Source organism: Corylus avellana, chromosome 9 (genome assembly GCF_965113065.1).
Source record: "Corylus avellana chromosome 9, dhCorAvel1.hap1.2, whole genome shotgun sequence".
NCBI classification, from domain to species: Eukaryota; Viridiplantae; Streptophyta; class Magnoliopsida; order Fagales; family Betulaceae; genus Corylus; species Corylus avellana.
Genome location: NC_142498.1, coordinates 12,590,132 through 12,617,974, shown reverse-complemented (window position 1 = coordinate 12,617,974; position 27,843 = coordinate 12,590,132). Strand labels below are relative to the sequence as shown.

Here is a 27,843-nt window from a genome sequence, read left to right as displayed (position 1 = left end):
ACGTATTAAAACAAACTATGCCCACAATATGTACACGTGTGTGTGTGTGTGTGTGTGTGTGTTTGTGTGTGTAAGTTCCAATAGCTAAATTCTTCATGTAATTCAATATGGTACTTAAAAATTTGAAAGAAATGAAGAGATTATCTCAAAAATAAACAGGCATGCCGCATTAAACCATACTGCCTCAATAAAGGGTTAAATGAAAGAAAGCAACTCTTTTCAATAAAGGGTTAAATTAAAAACAAAAAGGATTTTAGTGGTGACAGATAACGATCAATGCCAACCCCAAAACATGGGTTGAGGACTAATAATAATAGTACATGAAATAAATAAATATATAAAAATTAGTTCCAAGTTTCCGCATCTCGTACTTTTTTTTTTTTTTTATAAGTTCATCTCAAACCTCCTAAGCTCCTGCAGCTGCCAAAAGGAATACGAAATGATCTACTGCTTAACTCAGGGAAAATAATGTGTTAAATTAAAAATAATTTGGGGCTTTGCCAATATAGCTGCATGCTGGTGCGGAAAATGCCAAAAACACCATAAGAATGGAAGAGAAAATATAAACGAGATGCAAAAGACTAGTTGGACTAAACCAAAAATAGTGGGAAAAATGCATGGGCCAAAATGAGAATGAGAATGAGCACCTTTAGCAGAAGGTTCATCTTGAGGTTTCATGGCTGGGAAGAGAAGAACCTCCTGTTACCAAATAGCATAAAAGAGATGGTGAGTCTGACGTGAACATATGCATGTGGACAGACACCCATGCACGCTCGCAATCCCACACACAGACACAGAGACAGAGAAAGAGAGAGAGAGAGAGAGAACCTTAATGTTTTGAGAATCGGTTAACAACATAGTTAGCCGATCAACACCCAATCCCCAACCACCAGTCGGAGGTAATCCATACTCGAGAGCCATACAGAATGTTTCATCCAAAGCCATTGCTTCATCATCACCCGATTGCCGGTCCTACACTCAAACCAGGTACATATCATTCAGCAAAAAATTACAAAACAACTTATTTAAAGATGAAACATTTGCACACTTAAAATGAGTAAGTAATACCTTGAGTTGATCAGCGAATCGCTGGCGTTGTACCACGGGATCATTCAATTCGGTGTATGCATTGCAGAGCTAGCAGTTACAGAATAATTAAGGCAGAAGCATGAATTAGAAAGCTGGAAAAAAATAAGAGGAAAAAAGAAAAGATTTTCAGCAATTGCACGAGCATACTTCATGCTTGTTAATGAACAATTCAAAACGTTCAGTAAGGCCTGGTTTCCCTCTATGCCACTTCGCCAAAGGACTCATTATTTCAGGATGATTGATTATGAAAGTAGGATTTACACACGTCTCTTCTAAGAAGTGCCCTACAAGCTGCAACCACAGAAAAATGATATCAAACGTGTTGCACCATACCAATCAATTATAAATTGGATTAAACGTTCTTGAAATTGTGACCATGTTCACATTAATGAATAAACGTTCAATCACTAAAAGGAAACATTACATGAAATAACATAATAGAAGGCATTCTATTAGACCTTGATGGTTCACAACCTCGTGGCACACAATGAAATTAAAAAGATAAGGAATGAAATCAGATCATATCAGAAAACTTTATCATTGAAAAAATTAAAATTTATTTACCATCAAATCAAACAGCTTAATGGCAAAAGATTGGGGACAGCATCACTTTGTTCTATATATAACAAAGCCACTTCCAGCCAACTACTTACCACTCTTGAGCACAAGTCCACTCTCTCGAAGTTTAACGCTACAATCTTAATCAAACTGCTACAGGTTATCAGTAGAGGATTAAACAGAAACTCAATCAGGGATCGTGCTCAAGGCAAGGCTCTTGCTACAACAACCTAAGCTATTGCTCAAGGCTAGGCTCTCATTCTGCTCCTTAATCTGGCATCACACTCAGAAACTTCCTCACGGCTAAGTCATCTACTTAAGTATGTAACACAGGATCACAAGGCCAGCAATTTCCAGATTCATGCTCAATAGAATTATGTACACAGCAGGATAAAACAGAAAAGTCTTACTTTGTCCAACAAACGAGCTGTTGTTTCAGGAGGGGGGCATTTAATCTCATACTTCATGCATGCCTCTTTCAGATATTTGTTGGCATCCTCACTGGCGATGTCCTTGGGAATATTGAGGTTCGCTATTTTCTCTAATCCCTCTATCATGTCAATCCTTCTACAACAATTTAAAAAACCAAAAATAAGTTATTCTACATGTTTATTTTCATGTTTACAGTTATACAGCATGTGACAGGTATGTACAGCAACACACCTAAAAGGGGGAGTGAAATCAATCTCAATTGGATCCTTATCAGACCCATTTGCATGATATTTAATTTTATATCCACCAGTAAGTTCCTTGACCATCCCTGTTACAAAATTAATGCATCAGGCAAAAAAATCCAACAATTTTGGAGGGTAAATATAATTCCAAATGTCACAAAGTGGAAGAAGCACTAGTTTGCAACAAGCTCCAATTGACCCTTACCACTCAACATTTCCTCAGTGAGGCTCATCAAGTCATTGTAGTCAGCAAAAGCCATGTAGAATTCACAGGTGGTGAACTCAGGATTATGAGTCAAATCAATACCCTCATTTCTGAATTGTTTTCCTATCTCATAAACACGGTCAAGCCCACCAACAACTAGCTCCTTAAGATAGAGCTCAGGCGCAATGCGCATGAACAACTTCATGTTCAGGTCATTGTGATGTGTCACAAATGGACGAGCAGCTGCTCCACCAGCAATCATGTTCATCATTGGTGTTTCGACCTGCGGGTAAAAAAATCAAACATAAACAAACAGAAAGTAATGCCAAGCAACACAGGCAGATGCCACCAGAACAAAGTGCATAATCAGAACAGCCAGGCAACTAACCTCCAAGAAATCCATATCGTCGAGAAAGCTTCGAATATAGGAAATGATCTTAGATCTGGTCCTGAATATTTGGCGAACCTCTATATTTACCATCAAATCCAGATACCGTTGTCGATAACGAGTTTCCTAGCATAAAGTAAAGAAAACTAAAACCCAAAAAAGGAAAATAAAAATAAAATTTAAATATGATATAACTGCACAATGTGAAAATAGTTGTACTACTCTCAGGTTTCTTCGTATCTGAAAAGCATAATTTTAAAATTTAAAAAAGAAATAACACACCCATTATGTTCAAGTCACCACTACAACCTCAAGACCAACCAATAATATGTAGATACAAGGAAATTTGAAAATAAAACATTTGAGTGAAAAGGGGGGATTGAGGGGTTCCCAATTCAAAAGATCAACAAACCAACATTTATAAAGGATAGTGAGAGTGGAAATCTCACTACAGCAAAAATATCTCGCCTGCTGGCAGCCGTGTGAGCTGCACATCTGAGTTCATTGGGTTAATGCACAAAAGAGACCTTGAGCCGCAACAATAATTTTCTTGTAGTGCTATTATAACACCACAATATGTTAGTCCTACAGTGGGAAAATGGATTGTCCACATTGAGTGAGTAAATAATAAAGGTGGTCGTGGGTCCTACGTCTCACATCAATTCCAAACTAGGTGACTAGGCTTTATAAATGATTCTAGAGAGCTCCAACTATAACTTAACTAATCTTTTTGGAGTGAGTGATAACGCAGATATGGCTAGCAGTTTTCTTGGGGTCGTTACAAATGGTACCAAAACAATCTAATAACACCATGTGGCACCTAAGCACTGCATGACGTGGATCCTGACGAGGATATCAAGAATTTGACTAGAGAAGATTGTGACACCCAAGAAAGTCCTACATTGGGAAGATGGATTGTGTAGATTAAGTGGATGGATTATAAAGGTGTTCAGGAGAGTTAAGTCCCACATCGATTTCTTACAAGGTAAAATTGGGCTTTATATATGATTATAGAGAACTCCAACTGCAACTTAACTAAGCTTTTTGGAATAATAAGAGCTTTGGCTCTATTTGTTCATGTGTTTTGAGTGCTTCTTGTTTTTGGTCTGCAAAAGTGTTCTTGTGTGACATCAATGTGAAAATTGTTTTTATATTTTTAGGAGTGTTTTTTGTTTGGATTGTTTGTTAATGTTTTTATTTTGAGAAGATAAAAACAAAAATTTAAAAAAACAGAACCTTTGTTCCCCACCCCTAGAAGACTTCACAAACTCCTTCAAGCCCTTTGCTGCCAAGCCTCCATGGTTGCCAAAACCAACCAGCCGAGAAAGACTGCACGAACAGAACCCCTGCTTCTCTCAAACACCCGCAGAACTGATACTCAAACCACAAACGTGAACTCAAAAGACTTAGATTCTATGTAAAACCAACTCAAATACCCCATTGCAGACAACCAAAATGAGACTAGGAAGACAGACCTACACGCGCCAACAAGAGAGAGAGAGAGAGAGAGAGAGAGAGAGAGTTTCCTAGCTCTCTCTAAGGTCTTAAAAGTAATACAAAAAAGTACACTACTAGCGGACTTTGATTTCAACTATATTTTCTAAATAAATCTCTTGTTAGTGCAAACAAGGAAAAACAACATTAACAATTCCCAAATTACAACTTTAAGCAAAATCCTACTTCAAAATCCCTTACCAAAACACAGCATTAGGCATTTCCAGTTATCTGCCAAGTACTTTGAACACATAAGCACAATACCAAATGTGAAAATGTGCCCTTCATTTTCACTGAGCTTTAGGATATTAATCAATACAAGATCATGAGTGTTTAAAAGATCGCAATTTAAAACAACGGAAAAGGACTTTAAATTTTAGGATATTAAGCACTACCTGATCTTTCAAAATATATGTTTCAAGATTTCTGGTACTTCCTGGGACCCATGACTCGACTTTCTGCAATATAAAGAAGTAATGAGATGGTGAAAAAAAAAAAAACTTCTTTGATAGGAAATCAAAGAAATATCATTAAAAAGCGCAAGGCGCCCCTAAGCATGCAGGAAGTATATACAAAGGACACCAAACCAGAAAAAGCAGATCGTGATAAAAACTCTGAACAACATTTAAACCATTCAGTCAAACTTTTTTCACCTTCAAATTGGCATTGTCAGAAGCAACTTTTGCCTTCTGCCTCGGCATCATATGGAGACAATGGGATAAGACTTGGAATGATTTTGGAAAAATACTTAGCTCCCCCCTTTTAGTTTTCCCTGAAAGAAAATGACATAGTGGTTATAGTTTCAAACAGAGTGACTAAAAAACCTAATTGCCCACTTTAAAATTCAAACACAAGTAATATTGCCTCATGCTATGCAGGTTCATATCTCTAGACAGGACCTCTTTCTACAAGATTATCAAAAATTACGAGGCACAGAAAACAAAAGTTAAGACCAAAAACTAAAACAATTAATAGATGGCCCTTAATTCATCAGTTAACTTCTCTTCACCAGCCCCTTAAAATAAACTAAAATAGCTGCTCTCGGTAAATGTATGGAAAAGAACTGTAGGCTTCATATGAAAAGGCCATGATGGTACAGTGATCTTTTGACTTATCCAGAAAAAGAAAATGACGGTATAGTTATCTTTGTGTTATCTTTGTCATCTCCAGACCAAGAAGGTTTGAAAAAATAACCAAAACAGGCAAGTTTTAGCCTAAAAATTGGGTAAAGTAAAACATGGAACCTCTCAGTGATATAGCAAAAAGTTGTTTCTTAAGCTAAGTTGCCCTGGAGATCCTAGGGGAAAATTCCCTTTACTTTTATTTGATCAACAGCAAGTGACTGAACAAAGCAAAGTATAAGTTCTGACGAGCAGAGAACAACCGATAAAACTGTTAAAAGTAGGAGTCTAAGCCAATGAATCTGAGTTGAACTAAATCATTTCAGCATTGGGCAAATAAACAAAATGAAGCAACTGTTTAAGAAAACTTTCAAGCATCCTCTGTTAAATTTGTATTTTAGCAAAACCAAATTAAGTAATTGAAATGATGAATAATGTCTTCCTCTAATCTCAACACCTACGGACAAACTATCTGTAAATTCATAGCAACACAAACCTGGAAACCCAATTACACCAACAATATCACCACGCTTCACATTAGAATGGAAACTAGAAAATTCAGCTTCTTCATAAATGTCTGACTTGCTGCATCATAGAAATGAACAATCTCTTAATCCTTATATAAAGGGAACGAAGGGGTAACAAAACCATCATATAAAACACTCAGATTCGTTGGAAAGCATCACTGCAGTACCTACGTAACACTGTCCACCAAAGCTACATCTTCTTTCAAGTGTTTGCATGTGCATGTGCGTTTGTGTGTGTGTGTGTGTGTGTGTGAGAAAGAGACAGAGAGACCAAAGATAAAGGAAGGTGTTGGTGTTCCCAAAGGGGTAACAAAACCATCATATAAAACACTCAGATTCATTGGAAAGCATCACTACAGTACCTACGTAACACTGTCCACCAAAGCTACATCTTCTTTCAAGTGTTTGCATGTGCATGTGCGTTTTTGTGTGTGTGTGTGTGTGTGTGTGTGTGTGTGAGAAAGAGACAGAGAGACCAAAGATAAAGGAAGGTGTTGGTGTTCCCACACAAAAGCCAGATCAACATGTACTGCCAAACTCTAGAAATCAAAATAGACCAGTAGTTTTTGGCATCTGTTCATGTTACCTACATTTGTTAAAGGTAGACATTTTGGGTGGGGCAGGGTGGATTCATTGAAAGGAATGCATATCCGAAACAAAAACAAACAAACAAAAACCCTTATAATTTTGAACAGCACATATAAAATGATATGAAACGAATACCTTGCCTAGTAACACTTACAAAACTGATTGCCATACTGGAAAGCCTCGTTCATACATTTTTATCACTTTCTTTAGATAAGTCTTATATCTTTAAAAAAATAATGAGCATATTGCAGTTGAGAAAACTAGACAGCGGTACAGAAAATAAGCAATAAAAAGAGTGGTAACAGTTGCAATAAGACAAAGATAACTCTTAGAACTCTTATCAAAATAAACCTAAAATACTGCACTGTCCATCACTCTTTCCACAACCCACATACGCCTTCAACATACAACTAGTTGAGCATGATAACTTGAGATTAGTACTGAATTCAACCCCAAAGTTTTCCTTGCAAAAAACACGGGCAAACATTGATATTGAATCAAATATTGGGAAGCAGTACTCAAAAATATTAGCATTTTAAGAAAATAAGTTTAACCATAGAGTGATAAGACGAGATTAATGTGTGCTTTCCAAAAAAACAGTTGTAGAGCAAACAAGAATCCTATTCTACTGATAGAAAGATAATTTGTCAAAGGCATTTCATCCCGGGAAAAAATAATAATAATCAAGGAACAAATCAAATATGAATGTGAAGAGAGAGAGAGAGAGAGAGAGAGAGAGATCAGATACCTAGCATCAGCCATAACTTGGACTTTAACACCACCTCCATGTAAATCATAAAAGAACAGCTTTGAAGAGGATGAACGTTTGCTCATGATGCGCCCTTGCATAAGAAAGACACCAAAACAATCACCAAAAGAAGCATGACAATAACAAATCATAGACAAAACAAAAACAAAAATTCCAGGATTTCAATACCAGCCAAATTTACTGTAACATCCACAAGATGCTCCCCATTGCTTAAACCTCCATACTTCTCTATATATTCAAGGATCGACATAGAAACATGGAATTTGTGAGGATATGGGTTTAAACCCACTCCCTTCTGGGCTGCAAGATATTTCAGCCTATTTTCGAAGTATTGCTACAGGAAGAACAAAGAAGGAAGCAAAAGCAGGAGTTGATGTTATAATCAAGAATTTTGTGGAAAAGTCCATAGAAAAATGCCAACTAGTAATGGACAAGAATGACATATACCGTTGGATCCATATCCTCATCATCAACTGCTGCAGATTTCTTACCCTGGGAATCCACCATGACAGCAGCCTACAAGTTAAATACAAATGTATTATGGACAAGATTTGAAAATAAAATATGTATCTTAGCGATATCAAACGGAGTCCCATCCAAACTCTGCAGCATGATGGACAAGGTAGATTAACAACTGAATAGGAATGTATGGCAACATGATGATCAAGGTAGATTGACAATTACACTATTTTCCCCTCTTACCATGATGCAGAATGTATGGGAACTACAATGAAGATTTTACTCTACATTGAAGTTTCAGAGTAATTGATGGTGGAGGCAGAGAGGGAAGTCAAAGAAAGAATAACAACATTCTCCATATAGTCTCTATAGAGACTATTTTTGCCATTTAAAACATGCCAAAAAGTTTATTGACCAGATGACACCCCCCCCCCCCCCCCAACCCAGGAGCCCTTCAGCAGTAGAACTAACAGAAATGTTAACAAAAAAAAATTCCACAACCACAGGGATGCTAAGCAATGAGAAATATGTTTGAGGCAATTGAAATTAGCTCTAACCAAGGAATGTAAACCATAATTTGCCACAAATATTTAAGTAATATTTATGCACGTGAAACAACCGTCTAGCCTGGATGCCAGGACTTGGCTCCCATGCATGTTCAGGCACCCGGTTTCTTTGATTTCCAAATTTTTTTAAAGCATTGCATCAGGTGTATGGCTACATGAGCAACTTGTCACTAAACTTTTGGGCACCAATCTCGATCGATATCTCAACCATTACAATGAAAAGATGAAGGGATCTTAACTAGCATAATAAATCTCTTTTATCTGTACTATCCTTTAATATCACTGAAATTTTGGTAAGAAATGCTACCATTAAGAGCTTATGGAAGGCTCTCATTACCATCCTTTACTGTTTTTGGATTGTATGATCAAAGCTTTTTAATTTAAATCTGCTCCTCACAAACACTTCTAATTCTTGTCATTTTTCAGCAATTATAAAGCTTTCAAATATTATTAAATTCATATAAACTTCTACCCATTGTATTTTACTCATACATTATGAAACTCTGATCTCAACCAACAACTATCCAATAAAAGTACAAAAATGATAACTCCTCCATAATCTTAATCTAAAGTACAAATATAATCCATACAGGAGAGATTTTTTTTCACCATTTTTCCTAAAAGACCAATTTTAGTTCAGGAATCAACCAAATGAGTAAGTCACATTACATGTTGAATCGACCCCACTCCCCAATTAATTGCCCAACTACAATTCAATAATCTTGTGCCTAAAAAAAATTTTATAACTGGGGTATCCAGGGCTTTGCCCCAACTAGATCCAATGCCCATATATAATAGTGTTTAGATTAAGAGAACCACAAGGAAAATAAGTGAAGTGGGTAAAATTCAATCAATCTGCATGTTTGGACATTCAATGAGAAGGAAGTGTCCGTGTAAATTAAATCAATAATAAACCACCATTATCTTCTGTGCAAAACTAACTATTTTCTGGGCAGTAGAAGGAAGTGTTCACGTATAACATTAAAGTATATTGTACAAACTACTTATAACATTACACTACTTTTTTTCAATATTTCTTTTATATTCTCTTCCTTCCATTAACAAACAAAAGAATGTACTACAAAATTCACTTCTCATCGTTCATATCTTTTCGGTCTACTTCAAATTTCCAAACACACTATAAATGATCATATATGTAATCACACCTACACGCAAAAATCTTAGCCAAGCCATTCAAATGGAATTACAAATATTCAATAAAATGTTCGAAATACATTCCAATAAATTAAAAAATACCAACAATATAACAATTACAAGAATTCTTCAAGGCAGGACCATAACCCAAATTGTTTCTTCATTATAATCCCTCAGTTTCCCAGTAACCAAAAGAGCATTCTACAAAAGCAAGTACCTGTTTCGCCTTTTCCTCCTCCTTTCGCCGCCTTTCCTCTTCCTTCTGCTTATTCTTCAATTCCTTCTTGCGTGCACTGTAAACATTCGCCAAGAGAAAATGGTTTATAAGCTCCACAAAACTAAGTTCAAGTCTTTCTCAACTTCTCCTAATTATTACAGCATTAGTATCCTGTAAGCCATCTACTTTGCCCAAAACAAAAATAAGATCAATTAAAATAAGTTAAAATTAAAAACAATCTTAGGGCCCAGATTCTTGTATGCATGGTTGTCAATTCGACGCGTACTGGCCATTGGCAACACAACAGCAGACAACATTTTTGTATAAAATGCCTGTATACTGTATCACCAAAAATCCTGGCTCTCGGCCAATACTGGATGTACTGGCTTGCTTTGATCGGTTTCAGCTGGTACAGCTATTCCACCATTTTATTAAGTAATTTTGACTGAAAATGTTAAATTTCAAAACTCCACTCTGTCTACTAGATTATGTGGTTCGATTTCCTTTTTTATTTATTTTTCAATCTATTGGAAAAGGAGGTTAAGAAAATGTAAACATTAGATAAATTGCATATTTTAAAGAAGAAAACGAAAATGAACCGTGTGTGCATATTATTACGCACATACAGTAAGGAAATCCAGACTCTGCCATTACTTTGTCCATATCACATTCCTTTTTGTTTTTACTCTTTTCCTCTGTTTTTCCAGGAACCATACAGAGAGAGCTATCCGGAATTAGACACAGTGTTTCACGAAACTTACTTTTTGCTAAGGGTTTCTTCGGAAGCGGAGGAATCCGTTGCCGAAGCCGCCTTCTCATCGATTGAGCCCTCCATTCTCGTTAGCCTTATAACGACCAAATATCTGCGTCAGAATCGGCATACATTACAAATACAAGCCATCGTAACAGGAAGAAAAACCAAAAAAAAAAAAAAAAATCTCCTTTTTCTCGGAATTTCTTGGAAACCAAACACAGGAATAATTAAATAAATGGTGAGAGAGAGATCTTTGCCTTCGTAAAAACCCCGCTCTGTGGAGAGAGAGAGATAGAGAGAGAGATAGGGTTTTGGGTCTCCCAGAAAAGCACGAAGAGACTGAGAGAGAGAGAGAGAGAGAGAGAGAGAGGGAGAGGGAGAGAGAGAGGGCGGCGTATGTTGGAGAGCTAGACGAGTGTTTTTTCGTTAGGTTTTATGTTTTTGGTGTTACCAGGTGTTACGTTTGGATTGGCTACACTTCGGTACTTTGCGTTAAACTGATTCGACCGCTTCGATTTTGCCATGTAAGCACTGTGAGTACTTCCTTCTTCGTCGGGGACTCCAATATTTATTTGATTGATGACCAAATTTAAAACAGAAATGCTACATTGAAAGTGCCTTCTTTTCTTTTCTTTTTTTTTTTTTTTTTTTTTTATTTTTTGACATATCTGCACGAAAGAGGGAGGGGGATTCAAACTAGTGACTTCCACTTCATAAAGTGTGGTCATAGCTGATTAAGTTACCTCTTAAGAACATTGAAAGTGCTTATTTAATTTTAACTACATATTTTTAAATATGAAAGTATTATTAAATTTAAAATTTTAATTTTTTCATCCAAAATTTATTGGACGAGAAAGTGCATATAGCATTTCTTTTGTAAATTCATCTTCGATATTCTCGTGTAAGAACATGAGCATCCCTAGTAAATTTACCAAATTTTACTAACAAAAATAGTCAAAAACCATTCTTCTCTATTTTAGTTACAACTTTTTTTAAAAAAACAAAACATTCCAAGCAACCTCAATTTTAGCTATCACTTTCACTATTTCATTTAATTATCATAAGAATTTGGAAGAATATTATCATATAAACATAAAATAAAAAACACTGACCTCTAGCCATTGTTGCATAAGTACTTAAATTGAGTAATCCAAAATCCAGACTTGAATGTTTGTTGAATTTGCAATCTTATAACCAATCTTATAACCCTCACAATATGGTGGAGAGTGATAGATAATAGTTTTTGGCCTATATGTTCCACACCCTCATGTTGTGGCTTATGAAGAATCACATGCTTATTTATAGATAGACCAAAACCCTTATCCATAATCAAACGTTGTTTCCTTCTATTAAAGGATACAACATTTGGTGAAATGAAATAGCATTTCACATTATATAGTTATATGCATATTTAATTACCCAAAAGTTTTAGTTTAATAAAAACTCTCTTAATATAATATATATGTGACATGTGAGCCACTTTAAGTCTCCTTGTAGGAGATGAGTTCTAACAATTATTACTTTTCAAAGTTTTTTTAAGTTTATATTTGTTAATGCTTATCTTATTCTAACGAACAATGGTCATTTTTTAAAAATTTATATAATCCTAACGGTTATATTTTTAAAAAAGTAATGCTACACTTACTCCCACTTCTCTACACTTATAAGCAAGGGCGAACCCACACCTTAGGGCAGCGGCGAATGTCCCTCAAAAATAATATTTGTGTTCCCCTTTAATTCTTTTTTTTTTTTTTTTTTCACCCCCTTTTCAAATATAGAAAACCTAAAATACCCATATTTTAGTTCGCAAGAAACTTAATTTAGTTTGGGACTTTTTTTTTTTTTTTTTTTTTTAAGTTATTGAGTGGTTATTTTTGCAATCATTTGGGTCACAATATTTGTTTCGACATCACAAGTTAAATTGTTTAATAATTTATGGTTGCACCATTGTTTAGCTAAACTCTTAACATTGTTATTGTTTGAGGCTTCAAGAGATTGTTTGGAGAAAGAGTACAAGCTCAAAGGTACCTTTTTCTTGGACCTTATAAATCGTGTTTATATTATTTTGCTAGTTGTTTATATTATTCTGTGTTTGTAATACTATGAGATTAAATTTAAGAATTCTATACTTTTTATTTTATATAAACATACACAAACACATATATAGAGGAATTATATGCATATTTTTGTATTTATATAAGTTTGTCTCCCCAACTTATATATATATATATATATATATATATATATATATATATATATAAGTCGGTCCCTACACCAAAAATTCTAGTTCCATCCCTACCTATTCTAGACGCAAATTAAATAATATCGCTTACAAAATATTTAGGGTATTAACCTATAGTAAGGAACTGTTTGACATTGCGTTTGAGGAATCTAAAAGTGCTTTTAACACTCAAAGAGTTCGTTTGAAAAAAAAAAAAAAAAAAAAAAAAAAAAAAAAAAAAAAACTCGTTTGGTAATAAAATTAAAAACACTTTTAAGAGTTCGAAAAATCTAATAATGGTCAAAACGCACTTTTGACAAAAGCTTTAAAATAAAACTTTTGCCCAAAAACTTTTTTTAACTTAAAAAATTTTATTTCTCAAACGCAATTCCAAACATGTTCTATGTGCAAATAAAATAATTATCTTACAAGAGATTTAGGGTAATAGTGTTTAAATTATTTCCTTTTTGGCAAGGTGATTTGCAAGGACACTTTTCATGAATGCATTTACCATATTGTACGGCTTTCTCTATAAAACCCTAGTTTTTTTTTTTTTTTTTTTTTTTTTTAAAAAAAATTTCTTTCTTTCTTTCTTTCTTTAATAATATCATCATATAAGAATTCACTCAGGAATATATATATATTGGCTTAACAAAAGGAATAGAAAACGAGATCAAGGAATGCCTAATGAAATTATTTTTTTCCAAATGCATTAACAAATTCTTGAACATGATATCCAAGAAAGCAAATTAGGCCAAGAGTGCCATGCAAAACACACATCCCATCAACTGAAAGGCATACATCACTTCAACAATCAACCCTTTCTTAAAACATTTCTGCACCCTCACCTCACAAGTGGTATGAGTAAGTACTCCACATAGAAGAGCTGCAAAAGGAAACAAGATATCAGACATAAACAGAGAATTTGAATTTGAAATTGAGAGCTAGAAATTGAATCATTTCAAAGATACACTATCAATCGATCGCTAACATATGTAACGAGGACAATCGACTAGGTGGAGTCAGCAATGGGACGGATGGACACATGAACGCTCAATATTAGAACAAGTGCACCAACAATTGATATTTATCAGTTAAAAAATGCTACATGTACTCTCAAGTGCTTACTTTCTGATATAGTAGTAAAATTAACCATTGATATAGGGAGATGGGGTCGAGAGGGGTCAAACGCCCACCCTCAACCCCAAAAATTTTCTTATCCTCCATTAGAAATCCACCGGCTGCCTTACGAGTCATGAATAAGTTTCGTGATTGAAAAATGAGGTATTATAGACAACAAAAGTGTCCCAAAATGGTGTTTGAGTGACACTTCAAAGTGTATTAACATAACAAATGCTACCAAACTTTGACAGAATAGAAGTGGCTGAGTCTTTGACATAAAGAAGATAGCCTAAGTTACCTTCCAAATAAACATGTAAAAAGAAGTGATTGCAGCTTTGCTCTTCAGATCAACAGTTTTAGCACGATTCCAGAGTATTGTAGCCAATATTGCATGTCCTGAAACCTAAAACAATGCAAAAAGAGAAAATACCAACATCTTTAAACCAATCTGCATAATGATAGAAGCCATTATTGGAAACACCAATGGATGTTTCTCAAAAAAATCCATTGAACCCTCGTATTTTTGAATTATCACTTGCAAAGGTTATGATTTAGTATTATTATCCACTCTCAACCTAAAACCAATGTCAACAAAATAGAGAAAGCTATTCCACCCCCTAATGGTGAACTTAATACTTATCCATCTGGAGTAAATAATTTTTCTGAATGCTATGAAGGGTCTATATTTCCTATGACATTGAGCCAGAACTTTCAAAGGAATCAATATATATATATATATATATATATATATATATATATATATATATAATTTTTGTTTTTAATGTTTAACCTAGCATTATATAAAACTGAGCTTTGTATTTGTTAAGTCACCAATTGTCCTAAAAACTTAATGTGACAGGAATTGGTGGATTTAATCATTTAATTAATTCTTTAATACTCCCTCTAACGTGTGGATCGAACAACAAGTGGACTATTTTAATTGAAATAAGATGATAAATGATGAAGACAAGATTCGAACTCAGAACCCTGTGCTCTAATGCTATATTAAATCACCAGTTATCTCAAAAGCTTAAGCTAATCGGAAATGATAAATTTAATCATTTTTTTTCTATGAATGAAGGTCTCGGATTTAATGTGAACCTAAACTTGGGTCTCAAAATCATAACAGGCAACTAGGGTCATAATGTCAAAAAGCACAAAAGTATGAGGCGGTGGTCATAATTTCCATAAAATCAAAGAGAGATGAGAAACCAACCCATGCAATAAACTCGAGGAATGAAGATTGTGCATGCCCATTATGTACCCATTGGTTAAGAAACTTACCCAAAAAAAAGAAAAAAGACTAAGAAACCGATCAAATTACCGTGATGAGTTTGCTCCAGGAGCAGCAAGCTGCTACTCCCACTGAAAGGGCAACACCATAAGCAATTTCAAGTAGGACAATACAAATCCAAAATACCTGGCCAAAGTAAATTAGGCACAACCAAATGATTATAAACTTGTATGAGATTTTGCACAAAAGGAACATGTTGATATTGAAAACTAACCCGACTTTGACCCAACCGTACTGAAAAAGAGCGGATGCCGTATATTTTATCTCCATCAATATCAGGTATGTCCTACACAAAATCCAGAGTAAGTTTAAAACTGAACATAATTCTTCACCTCTACAAGAACTGCATATATCAAACTAAAAAAAATAAAAATTCATCTACTCAAAACAGAAAACTAGCTTTTACCTTAAATAATGCTATTACAACTGAAAAAAAGCTCATGAATGCAGTTGCAAAAATCAGCGGCCATGAAAAGACGGCGGGTCTTTTGTACACATGGGTCTGGAAATTGTAACATACATTAGTACTCAGACTGAAAGTGAAACATAGAAAAGATGGTCCAAGTTTACCAATCTTTGCAAGTTGACAGGTATGTGTCAGATACCAATTTTTGCCCAGAAACCCATGTCACATACTTAAATTTCATTATGTTTGAGTATGAACCACATATATCATGAATGGAAATAGTGGAAAGATATACGCTGAATTGAAAGAATAATAACTAAACCTGCATGTGCAGAAAAAATGCAAGTTGAACAATCACCGCTCGCACAACTAGGATGCACATTGCAGCAACCACAGCAAATCTCTTCCATCTCAGTAGAGGCAACTAAAATGATAGAAGGTATTACAAGAACATCAAGTCAGAAAGCAAATTTGTCCAATATATCAAGTTCCAATGTCCAACTACTGACTGAAGAAATTGCAATAGTAATAATAATAAAATCAATGATCGTCATCTCAGAAAACCAACTTTATTTAATAGATCAGCATATCGAGCCTCATATTAACTTTCCCAAATACAGCAACTATAACTTAACCAGAACAGAAACTTTTCCCTTCTCTTTTTGGGCTTCTGTGATCTAAACATGCTAGCATCACATAGTGAGTAATTAAAGAGTAACAATAAAATGGAGGGTTTGTTTGGTATAACACTAAAAGAGGCTCAAAGATACGAAAAGTACTCGAATTTGCTTTAGCATTTCTTGTAAGTAGACGACATTGAATATGGTTAAGGTACCATAGCAATTTAATACACATAGTATCATGATAACACATATTTAGTTGTACTATACAGGCTATACAGCTATCTGAGGAGTTTGAATAGTATATATGCGAGCAAAACCAACTCACGTTGATTGAATAAGCAGTTCCAAGCAAAAAACTGATGAAGAGAGCCCAAAACAATGGCCATGAACCAACAATCCATCCAAGCCAAAAACTCTGTCAAAAAATAAAGGAGATAATAAGCATACATTCATTCAAGAATCCAGATCAATGCTCAATTTTTCAAGGTCATGGAAAACATATCGTCAATAATTGGATTATTAGAAGCATAGAGCTTTACTTATGAAACAATAAAAAGAAAAATTGAGAAAGTATCAGAGTATTCTAGCAAGCAGTGCATTCCATATAAAAATATATTGAGCATCTAACCTATTTCCTTGAATTCTTTTTTAACAAGCAGCTTGAGGTATTCTAAAAATGATGCACTAATCTTAATTAGTATAACTTAATAAATGTTGATTACTCAAATCCAAGTTCTCTGTTTGTCTAATTTAAAACTAGTGTCTTCCAATTGAAAAAAAAAAAAAAATTGAGAAATTAATGAAAAAAGAAGTTTTTAATGGTATAAAATTTTGGTAACTGGTATCAAAGAAAGAGCAACAAACAATATAACTTAAATGATGACAACAATTTCTTGAAGGAAAAACTGACAAGGAAAATTGGTCAAAAAGCAGGTTCTTATTATCAGGTATGAATAAACTCTACAGTGAGATAGGGAAAGCATTTGCGCTCCTATCTCTGAATTATTAATTCCTATAGTATATAGTACACCACTTTACGTTTCCAGATGGATAAAAAATGGAGGACCTATTTTTTTCTTCACCTCAAATTTATGTGTTAAAAGCATAGGAAACATACATATCAAATCATTAGAATATGAAAAACAAATGTGGGGAACTGCTTTAAAAATAAAAAAAAAAAAAAAAAAAAAAAGACAATGTTAATTACCGTAACTAGAATCTAGATAATAGGAAGGCGTCAAAAAAAGCAGAAAATTTCATATTTCGCATGCAAAATGCACAGAATCAAAGCTATATATTAGTAACAATACATATAAATTGAATTCAAGTACATGATGGTGTCCCAAGATGCTAAGAGGAATGGTTCTAATTTTTAATACCAGAATGGAGAAAGAGGTCACAATCATGAGACCAGTTCCAATTGAAAATTCCCCTGATGCTAATGGAAGATATGGCTTGTTAACCTGTAGTTAGACACAATAGTATAGAAATACAATTAGACAGTCCACATACATTCCAAGTAAATACTTCTTTTGGTTACTAAATTCCAAGTACTCTACCTATGAAGAGTTTGAGGGGAAAGAAGGGGTTGGATTTGAAAGAACATATAGGTGGTGTTAAAGTAATAATTAAGTGATTAAATTTACCTCTTCTTATGAACTTAAGCTTATGGGATAACTAGTAATTTAACATGGTATCAGATCCAAAAGATTTTAAGTTCGAACCTTGACTCCGTTGATTCATCTCCCATTTAAATTAAATATTCCGCGTGTTGGGCCTTACGTATTAAAAAAGAGTTTGAGCTCACACGTGAGGGGGAGTGTTAAAGTAATGATTACGTGATTAAATTTATTTTTTCCTATCAGCTTAAACTTTTGGGATAACTGGTAATTTAACAGGTGGGACAGCTAGACCATGTTAATTAGTTGGATCTACAGCCTAGGGGGAAATCTGCTGCATTTTAACCACTCCAAATGATTATAACCCAGCCAGTAGGTACAGAGAAGAGTACCTTTATATGTCCTTAGGCAGCATAGAATTTGTGTTTCTTTATTATTGAAATTACTGCAAATGTACCAGTAAGATTCACACATAAAACTACCTTGTCTATGTCAATGTCAGTCAACTGATTTAGACCAACAATATAAATATTCATGAATAGGGCAGCAACCACAGCCTGAAAAGCAAAGCAAAGGTGTAAAATTATAAAATGTACCAATGAATTTTACAAGTTGGTAAGGATATTTGAGGCATCACCTCCAACACCCCGGTGAAAAACAATGGGGATATATCTGACAGCTTCTCAACTGCGAGGAGAGAAACTGAGATAATGCTTAATGCCTGATTACAGGAAAGTGAGGTTAGGCTCTCTAGAAATTGAAAAGAAAAAAAGAAGAAGAAAATAAAATAAAAACAAGTATGTATTAGTTTCACCATAGGATTCCAAGCACGGTTTATTCCAATTAATACTATCAACTTTAAACTTAACTGTGCCTATAACTGTGTGTGGCCGTGAAAACCTGTAGAAAGCATCTAAGGCATTTTTGAAAGAGTCTCCAATGCTTTTCGGTTTATAAGCTCCAGGCTCAGATTCAAGAGGGTGTCCAGAGGCTGCATTCACCAGGCACTTTTTATCAATTCTCTTGTAAAAAGTGGTTCTTTCCTCAAAGCGTCCAATGTGATGCCTCAGAAGATGCTGCTGAGACCTGACATCCAAGGACATATTTAGGATGTTCCATGCTCCACATCCTGAAAGTTTGCCAGCTACATAAGAACCAACAAATACAGACATTGGATAGGTAATACATTCAGGACAGCGACTGAAAAATAAAAATTCTAAATTAATTCTAAATGAAGAGACAACAAAAGAGAAACTTCAAGTAGATCTCCAAGATTCTGAAATTAACAACATTTAACAACCCCCACCTACAGATTCCACATTGCCACAGAAAAACAAAAAAATCTAATGACCAATCCTTTTATTAAAAGTAACTTCCTGAATATTTTTCTAGAATTACTCTTTAAAAAAATGAAATATTGTTAATATATATGAAGGGGTTTTTGATAATAATGGTTTGGAACATGGGTTACTACAGCAGGACAAATAAAAGAGAAAGCTCTAGTATCAGTTACTCTATAACAAGGTAACATTGAATAAAGCTCTTGGCCCAACAACAGCAAAGGTGTATCTAAAAGTTATCATCTCGTAACTTGGATTGGCTACTAATAAGAAAGGAAAGCTTATATAATACATCGCTTATATAATAGTAGCATAATGAATGAAGTGGGAAGTGTAATTTGAACATTATGTGATACACAAATTACTGTCATATAAGGACAGGTTTAGAACACCACCACCAGACCGACAGGTTCAGATAATGAGATGCATAAGTGACCACCTCAGAAATGAGAAGAAATAAATGCATTCATGATGAGTAAAGATAGCACCAACTGAGGATAGAATAAGAGAAAGTTGGCTAAGGTGGCTCGGTAATGTGCAAAATATATGATAAATGCAATGATTTAAGTTCAAAGTGCTACAAGAACAAAAGCAAGGCCAAAAAGGCTCAAAACTGCTAAAAAATTAATGATATATAATAAAACAAACCCCTAGGCTTTGCAGAATTTTATCGTATGAAAGACTAACTATAACCAATGTTTCATGGGACAATAATTATCAGGTTTTGAACTTGGGGATTATGTGCTCAAGTCTGAGAATGTGACTGCTTATTTTTTTGTATCCAAAGTTCATAACTCATACTAAACTATAGTATTTGCAATCTAGAATCTTCCAGAACAGAGACATGGCATGACATGATGCCAATTGATGCCAACAGCCCATGGGAAACTTTTTGGGACCTGGAATAGTCTTGTCTAGTTGATCTTGAGTCTTAATTGTAATTTTCACTGCCGTAGTATGAATTAGTTTTCTTGCATATACATGAACTCTGCTCTGGAAATAGGAGTACTATTAGTAATTCTGATAATTGCTTATAAATAGGTTTAGCTATTTGAAGTGGACATTTCTGTGTCACCTCTTGTAGTCCAAGACATTTTCAGGAGCTAATATAATTCAAAAACCGTTTCAATTTTTGCGAGATTGCATTTATAAGATCTTTTGAACAGATACTTATAACTTCTAATAACTTCTCTAACCTGTTCACCCTAACTCATTTGTAAAACCTACGAACACCCTTCTGCCAATTAGAGACCTAAAATTACAAAATGCCGTTAGTCATTGAGTAACTGTAAGCTATACCATTCAAATTGCTAGTGCTTTCCTGCACAGTGGACACTTCTGTGCTACATCCCAAACTTTAAGTTGCACAATATCGCATGCGATATCAATATGGTATATTTCAATACTTTCAAAGAGTAACCAACTACCTAAAATTAGGAGAGTAAAACATCACAGAAGATTTAGCCCTGGCACAAATGCATTCTTAACTCTATAAATACCCAGCAATAAACAGGTATCAAAAAGTGAACCATCTAAACAATTTAACTCATGGTCAGTTACCACAATATTGATAAGAACAAGTCTAACGAGCTTCCTAATAATATTTTTCTTAGGAAGACCCTAATTTTGTCTTTTGGTTTTATTCAAGTTTTATATACATAACATTTCCTTTAGTATTAATACATAAGATCATCAAACAAAGATTACGACGTATTTAATCATCAAATTATTCAGGAGTCTATTACAGTCAAACATGCATGTACATATCAATAGTTAATAAGAAAATCTTTGACTGCTCAAAGAAAGGCACAATCGCGTTTCAGGGGGAAAAAGTATCAAAAAAAAAAAGTAATCAAAGGACGGCGCTTTTCGAATGGGAAAGGATCAAAGGGAAAAAATATATGAAAGATGTACAAAATTAAATTCTTGAGATTGGTGGTCATACTTGGAAAGCAAACCTTCTTGAATCTGTCACTGCTCCGGTCACTCCCACCTACCAATTATTACAATGCATCATATAGAACAGACCAAGCAGCATCAGTAAGCAGATACTTAGCATAAAATTTTTTTTTTTAAAAAAAAGCCTAAATTTCTAGACATGGTACAGGTTAATAGAATCAACTCTTTTTTTTATTGGTAAAAGTAGAAAGTAAAGAGTCCCTATGCAAAAAAAAAGAAAAAAGAAAAAAGAAAAAGAAGTAGATTCAACTCCTCTCAGTCAAAACTAGGGCTCTAAATGAACCAGGCTATTCAAAAATATTTCAACCTTGACTCATGAACTCAAATTTTTTTTTTGGATGAATAAGTAACATAAAAAACACCAATACAACTCACTTTAGCAGTGCACTAAAGAAACCAGACACCAGACAAGTATCTACCCAACCTCACTTTAGCAGTGCGTTAAATAACTTTTAAATACATGAGAATAATGGACTTTTTTTTTTTTTTGGATAGGTAATAGCAAAGAATTTTTATAAAAGCGTAGGTGCCCTCAAGCATATAGAAAGTATACAAAAAGACACAATACTCCGTATGATTTAACCCCAAATCCTAATGGTAGAAGTGACATTGCAAACTTTTTAAAGTTGAATACACTAAATTGAGAGTTTTTAAAGTTTAGGGAGATGATTGCAAAAACGTTGGAAGTTGAAGGGGGTTAAGTGAAGTATACAAGAGAAACCACCTAACTAGGAGTAAAAAGAAAAATCACCAAAGGAAAAACAAAAGCAGCAGTTCAAAGATACAATGTGTTGAAAAATAAAAACTTTATCTCCTTCAAAGTCCTCTCACAGGCCTCAAAACTTTTATCATTCATTTCCCTCCATAAACACCACAAAAGGCACAAAAGCACCATCTTCTATATAGCAACAATCCAAGTGTTGCCAACAGTCCACCAACAAGTATATATATCGACAACTCGTCTAGGCATAAACCAAGACAACCCAAATTGACTTAAGAAAACATTCCAAATGGTGTAGACAACCTCACAATGAAGTAGAAGATGGTCCACGAACTCCACATTCTTATTATATAAGCAGCACCAATCAACCACAATGACGTGCCGCTTTCGGAGATTATACACATAGTAAGGATCTTTCCTAGAGCCACAGACCAAACAAAAAAGGCCACCTCTATGGAACCTTAGATCGCCAAACACTTTTTCATGAAAAATGGACACAATCATGACAACCCATGACTCTGTAGAAAGATTTAACACCAATTAAACCCTTTTTAGAAGGGACCCACCATCGCTCGTCCTCCTCTACCCGACTCACTCTCGTTCAATGCAACAATCATAAATTAATTTACGGAAAACTTCACAAAATTCCCTTGAACTTTCATTTGTTTTGACACTACCCCTAAAGTTTAAAAACTCTCAATTAAGAGTAACAAACTTTCAATTTCTTTCAATTACCCCATTCCGTTAAGATTTTCCATTAAATTTTTTCAAAATTCCAAAAATACCCCTCTTTTTTAACAAAAAATAAAATAAAATTGAAAAGATGCTGCAAAAATATTTCAAATATAGTTTTTTTTTATAAAAAAATAAAAGCATGAATGTTTACAAATTTTTATTTATTTTTTTCTAATACAAAAATGGTATTTTGAGAATTTTGACAGTATTTAACAGAAAAATTTAAAATCTAACGAAATTGGGTAATTGAAAAAAATTAAAAGTTCGATACCCTTAATCGAGAGGTTTTGAACTTTAGAAATACTTTCAAAACACGTGAAAGTTTAGGTGGGGTTTTGTGAAGTTTCCCATTAATTTATATGAGAAAGGAATAAGTTAAGTTAGCAGTCCATACATAACTTTGAACTGATTTGAAAACTAAATGACCAAATTTAAATATATAATCTAATTTACAAATGTGTTTGGCTCCGCTCGAGCTCCAAACAAAATTAAACAAATCCAAGGTTGGATTTTCAATTATTGACTCGACTTGACTCAATTATAGCTCTACTCAAAATACACAAAAAATACTTACAAAAAAAAAAATAAAAAAATAACTTATTTACAGAAGGTAAGAAAACAGCAAGACAGTGAATAGAGACACCATATAAAAACATTTCTTCAAGCAAAACCAAAACCAAGATGCGTGGAAGTGTGACAACTCATTAAGGAAGAGAGAGAGATGCAAGAAATGATACAGTTGACTCAATCTGAAGAATCTAAAACCCAGAAGCCAAACATTATAAAAAATAAAAAAAATAAAAAATAAACAATCAAGATGCAGAAATTAATGAGCTGAACTGAAAAAAGTGCATACCAATGGTAAGTGAGGAAGGTTTGGAGAAGGAGGCAAGTCGCAAAGACTCCATTTTTGTTTATTCAATGAAGAAAGAAGCATGCAACTGCAAGTACCCTTAAACCTCTCAGCCTCTCTCTCTCTCTCTCTCTCTCTCCCGAGCAGGATGAGAGATGATCGACAGGTATTCAAATTAGAGGAACTGTGTGGGTTTTAGTGCGTTATAGTGTTATACAGGCCAGCAGCATTTGGAACAAATAAACAATCAAACAAATGGCGAACCATGGCATACGTGTACATTTTGGAGTCTTTGGACTTTTTTTTGTCCGTACAATGTCGATTTAACAAAAATATCTTTTGTTGTTGGTCTTTTTATTAGCCGGAGTATAGGGTAAGTAACCCTGCAGACTCTTAAAGTATTTTTAGCGGTCTCATCAAATTGTACACATCAAAATAATTCAAAGTACATTTATTTTTTCTATTTTAATCACCTACTTTTTTAAAGCAATTCAATAGCCTCATTATTTTAAATATCAACTTTCACTATTCTATTTAAATATTTTTTTTCAAATACTTTTTTATATATTTTTTTTAACTTTTTCAAAGAATAGGGAACGAAAGAGAAAATTTATATTATTTTTTATTCATTGGGTAAGTAAACAGTACTCACACCACTTTAATGAGTACTGTTTAAAATAGTGATTCTGAAAAGTGAAGATTTAAACCACTTTTACTAAATTGCTTCACCAAAATAACCAAAAAAATGGTTTTAGTAAGCCTGCAAGGAGTGCCCTTATATCTTTATATTTATTTTTTAAAATTATTATTAAATTTGATATTAATTTTTATTAAATTTTAATCTAAAGATAATTTTAAAAGTCATCTATGAATATAGAAAAGTGAGTGTAAGAAATTGGGAATATGTTTAGCATTACTCTTTTTGGAAAACTTCACAAAATTCTCCATCAATTTTCACGCGTTTTGAAATTACTCTTTTAAGTTCCAAAGCTCTAAATTTAGAGTATCATACTTTCAATTTTTTCTAATGTAGAGATTCATTAGGATTTTCCCTTAAATCTTGTCAAAATACTCACATTTTTATTATAAAAAAAATATATATATATATATATATATATATATATATATATATATATATATATATATATTGTAAAAATTCATACATTGGTCATGATTTACCGAAATTTGCAAAAATACCTAAGCCTGAATATTTGTAATATTTTTTAATTTTTTATAAAAAAAATATTTTAAATTTTTTGACAAGATTTAACGAAAACTCTCAACAAAATATAAATATTATAACAAATTGAAAGTTCAATAACCCCAATAATTTTTAAACTTTAAGGGCTTGTTTAGAATTGCGTTTGAATGGCCTAAAAATATGTTTAAGATTCAAAAAGTTCGTATGAAGAAAAAAAAACACTTATTTAGTAAAAAAATTTAAAAGCCCTTTTATTTAAGGGTCTGAAATGCCTTAAAATTGCCAAAATTTAATTTTGGCAAAATGTTAAAAATAAAGCATTTGCCAAAAAATACATTTTGACTTAAAAACTCTATTTATTGAACACAATCTCAAATAAACTCTAAAATGTACGAACCCATCATGAAGCTCCCCCGATCTCTCTTTCTCTTCCGTTCCTTTTATTTTGTTTCCCTTTTAGTGTTTTACCTTTTTATGGTATTAATAACTAGTAAGGGAAAGAATGGTGTGCATGCAAATGTTAGCTTTTCCTTGTCGTGATCGAAGCATTTATGAGAATTTAAGGATGAGCCCAGCTAAGTAAACTCACATGGCCCACCCGTACGGAAGCAAAAGATTGATCTCTATCGTATGATGGATGCCATGGGGATAGATTGGCATCATATTTATTATCGAGAAATTATTGATTTATGTGGGGTCTATATAATTTTATAATTTCTTTTTGGTTAAAAATAGAATTCATATCAGTCTCATTCATAGAAATTATCATGAACATAAAGCTCTTACAAGTAACCATAACCAAAGTTACGATGTTACAAGCGTCACAAATGACGTATTACATTCCAGACTCAAAACCATTCAACTAACCTATAACTAATCTACATATTAAAAAACAGATATGTGCCAAACAGAATCAAACTAATACATAAGTAGTGCATATTCCTCAGAACTAAGAGTAGACAAACCCCTAATCGGAACTCTTTCTCCTCGACCCGAAAGCCAGGATAACGTTCACATCCACAACTCAAAGGTTTGGACCATAGCAAATAACCCAAAGGGCATCACGCATGCAGATCGAGAGGGGAAAGAGCCTTATTACAAGCAAAAAACAAGGAAGAAAAAAAAAAGTGTATAGGGAAATAACGGGACTAAAACATAAATATAAACATAATAGAAAAAATATGACAAACAACAAATGGAAACCAACATAACAAGGAAAAAACCAGAGAATTACACTAAGCGGGAAACAGTAGCCGAAAGGAAGCCGATCACGTGCTGGTCGGAAACCGATGCAGAAGGTGGCATTGGAGCTCATCGCGGGGGGACACAGGGAAAGACCGGACAACGGACGGTGGGCAACAGAGCGGGAGTGGCGGAGATCGGCGTCGTACACAAAACAAACTGGTGGGGGGGGGGGGGGGGGAGTTTGAGTGAATCCCCTAAGAGCATCACCCACAAAGTGTAACAAACAAGTAAGGCAACAAAAACAACACACCAAAATACATGGCAAAAGGCAGACATAAAGGAAAAGAAATAAAACAACCAAAAATGAAATAAAAAAACAGCCGATCAGAACCAAAATTAAACCACATTCGGAGAGACGGATCCAGTGCAAAAGGTGTGATGGGCACTAGCGCATCCGGGTAGCAAGGTGGTGGAGCATGTGTCGAGATGATAAGTTTACAAATTTAATGATTGATTTATAAGATAAGATGTGTTAAATATAAGAAAAATATTAACCCCTAGCATTTCTCTTTATTATTTATTTAAAATTTTAGAAAAATGAATAGTTATTACTTTTTTTTATTACATGTCCACACACACACACACACAAAAAAAAAAAAAAAAAAAGAGAAATTCGATCTAATGACCTCCGCTTAATGAGACATAATTTACAGTCGATTGAGTTGCTTCTTAGGAATTGGAAATAGCTATTACTTAGAACAAAAGAAGTTGGAATTGAATAGTTAGTCATATTCCTTAATTTGGTGATAACACATTTTGTACCAAAATTACTAAAAGGCCTAATATATATATATATATATATATATATATATATATAGAAGGAAAATAGGACTCAAACTAATAACCTCCGTTTTATGAGGCACGATCACAACCGATTGAATTACTCCTTAAGGACTATTGACCTTCTTAATATTAGGAAAAGTGGTAAATACAAAAATCTTATATTAGCGGAGCCACTCTAGTCTCTAGTTAATTATTGTCCACATCTCCTCAGGCTTCAAGTTTTTTGTGTATGACCCACAAACAAATGGAAAGTCTTGTACTACCAACACATCACTTCGCCTAGGAGCGGGGGGTACACCGTCTTTCAGATAACTTCAATGGAAGACATGTTGGTGCAGTCAACCAATATTATTAGATAATACCTAAGTCTAGAAGAAGTATTAAGTTTTAGGGGTAATTACTTCTTTCCCCGTCAATTATAATGCGTTGTCACTTTTCCCCCATAAACGGCAACTGTACTACCCGACTCTATCGAACTACCATTTTGTCGACTACAACGTGTTCGATAGGGACGGGTGGTACAGTTGGCAGTTCATGAAGAGAAAGTGACAATGCGTTGTAGTTGATAGAGGGAAAATATAATTACCCTTAAGTTTTATTAATCATATCATATTGCTCTAGTATTCTTTCCTAGACTCTATCCCTAGTAGGAGCTAATTATTTATGGTATTCACTATTCATAATTGATTGCTCTGATACCAACTTATAACACCTCATTTATTATATAAGCCATATAGCGGAATTATCTCAATTAGACATAGCGCTACTTTTTTCTCTACTCTCGCAGTGGAAGATTTTCAGATTTTTTTTTTTATTTTTTGGGGCTCATCATCTCATTTTCACAAAATAGAGTTCATACTATTCTAAAATATATTTAACGTGAGTTGGTCATTCTAATACAACCGGTTGCGGTAGTGTTTATTTTCTTATAACCGCAACCGGCGCCTATGCGGTTATTTTTTATTCATTTGGTAAGTAAATGGTACTTACGTCACTTTAGTGAGTACTGTTCACTCACCATTTTTATTTTGATTAAAATAGTGAGTCTGAAAAGTGAAGATTTAAACCATTTTTGCTAAATTGTCTCACTAAAATAACAAAAAAAATGGTTTTAGTGAGGCTACAAGGAATGCTCTTATATCTTTATACTTATTTCT

General features: G+C 33.9%; 2 protein-coding genes across 5 annotated transcripts; both read right to left on the bottom strand.

The window, feature by feature from the left end:
* Positions 1-200: 200 nt before the first annotated feature.
* On the bottom strand, positions 201-10,951 carry ATKRS-1 (lysyl-tRNA synthetase 1). 2 transcript variants are annotated; one of them, XM_059603935.2, is made up of 18 exons: positions 10,822-10,951; positions 10,572-10,673; positions 9,811-9,886; positions 7,861-7,929; positions 7,582-7,747; positions 7,393-7,486; positions 6,026-6,114; positions 5,062-5,180; positions 4,804-4,866; positions 2,915-3,040; positions 2,527-2,809; positions 2,311-2,407; positions 2,058-2,214; positions 1,237-1,380; positions 1,069-1,137; positions 829-972; positions 648-699; positions 201-420 (listed from the first exon to the last, which is right to left on the bottom strand). In XM_059603935.2, exons 2-18 carry the CDS (start codon positions 10,643-10,645, stop codon positions 407-409), a joined length of 1,836 nt encoding a protein of 611 aa, XP_059459918.1. In that variant the 5' UTR covers positions 10,646-10,673; positions 10,822-10,951; the 3' UTR covers positions 201-406. The 2 variants fall into 2 exon arrangements, with proteins under 2 accessions (XP_059459918.1, XP_059459919.1); XM_059603936.2 differs by having other exon boundaries at positions 201-414.
* A 2,507-nt stretch (positions 10,952-13,458) lies between these two features.
* Positions 13,459-23,687, bottom strand: HPT1 (homogentisate phytyltransferase 1). Of its 3 annotated transcripts, none has more exons than XM_059605069.2 (13): positions 23,461-23,687; positions 21,135-21,182; positions 18,719-18,993; positions 18,487-18,570; positions 18,332-18,406; positions 17,610-17,693; positions 16,556-16,645; positions 15,930-16,031; positions 15,608-15,703; positions 15,416-15,487; positions 15,232-15,327; positions 14,206-14,310; positions 13,459-13,671 (listed from the first exon to the last, which is right to left on the bottom strand). In XM_059605069.2, exons 1-13 carry the CDS (start codon positions 23,510-23,512, stop codon positions 13,630-13,632), a joined length of 1,221 nt encoding a protein of 406 aa, XP_059461052.1. In that variant the 5' UTR covers positions 23,513-23,687; the 3' UTR covers positions 13,459-13,629. The 3 variants fall into 3 exon arrangements, with proteins under 3 accessions (XP_059461052.1, XP_059461053.1, XP_059461054.1); XM_059605070.2 differs by having other exon boundaries at positions 18,719-18,978; positions 23,461-23,686; XM_059605071.2 differs by lacking the exon at positions 21,135-21,182 and having other exon boundaries at positions 18,719-18,978; positions 23,461-23,686.
* Positions 23,688-27,843: the final 4,156 nt, after the last annotated feature.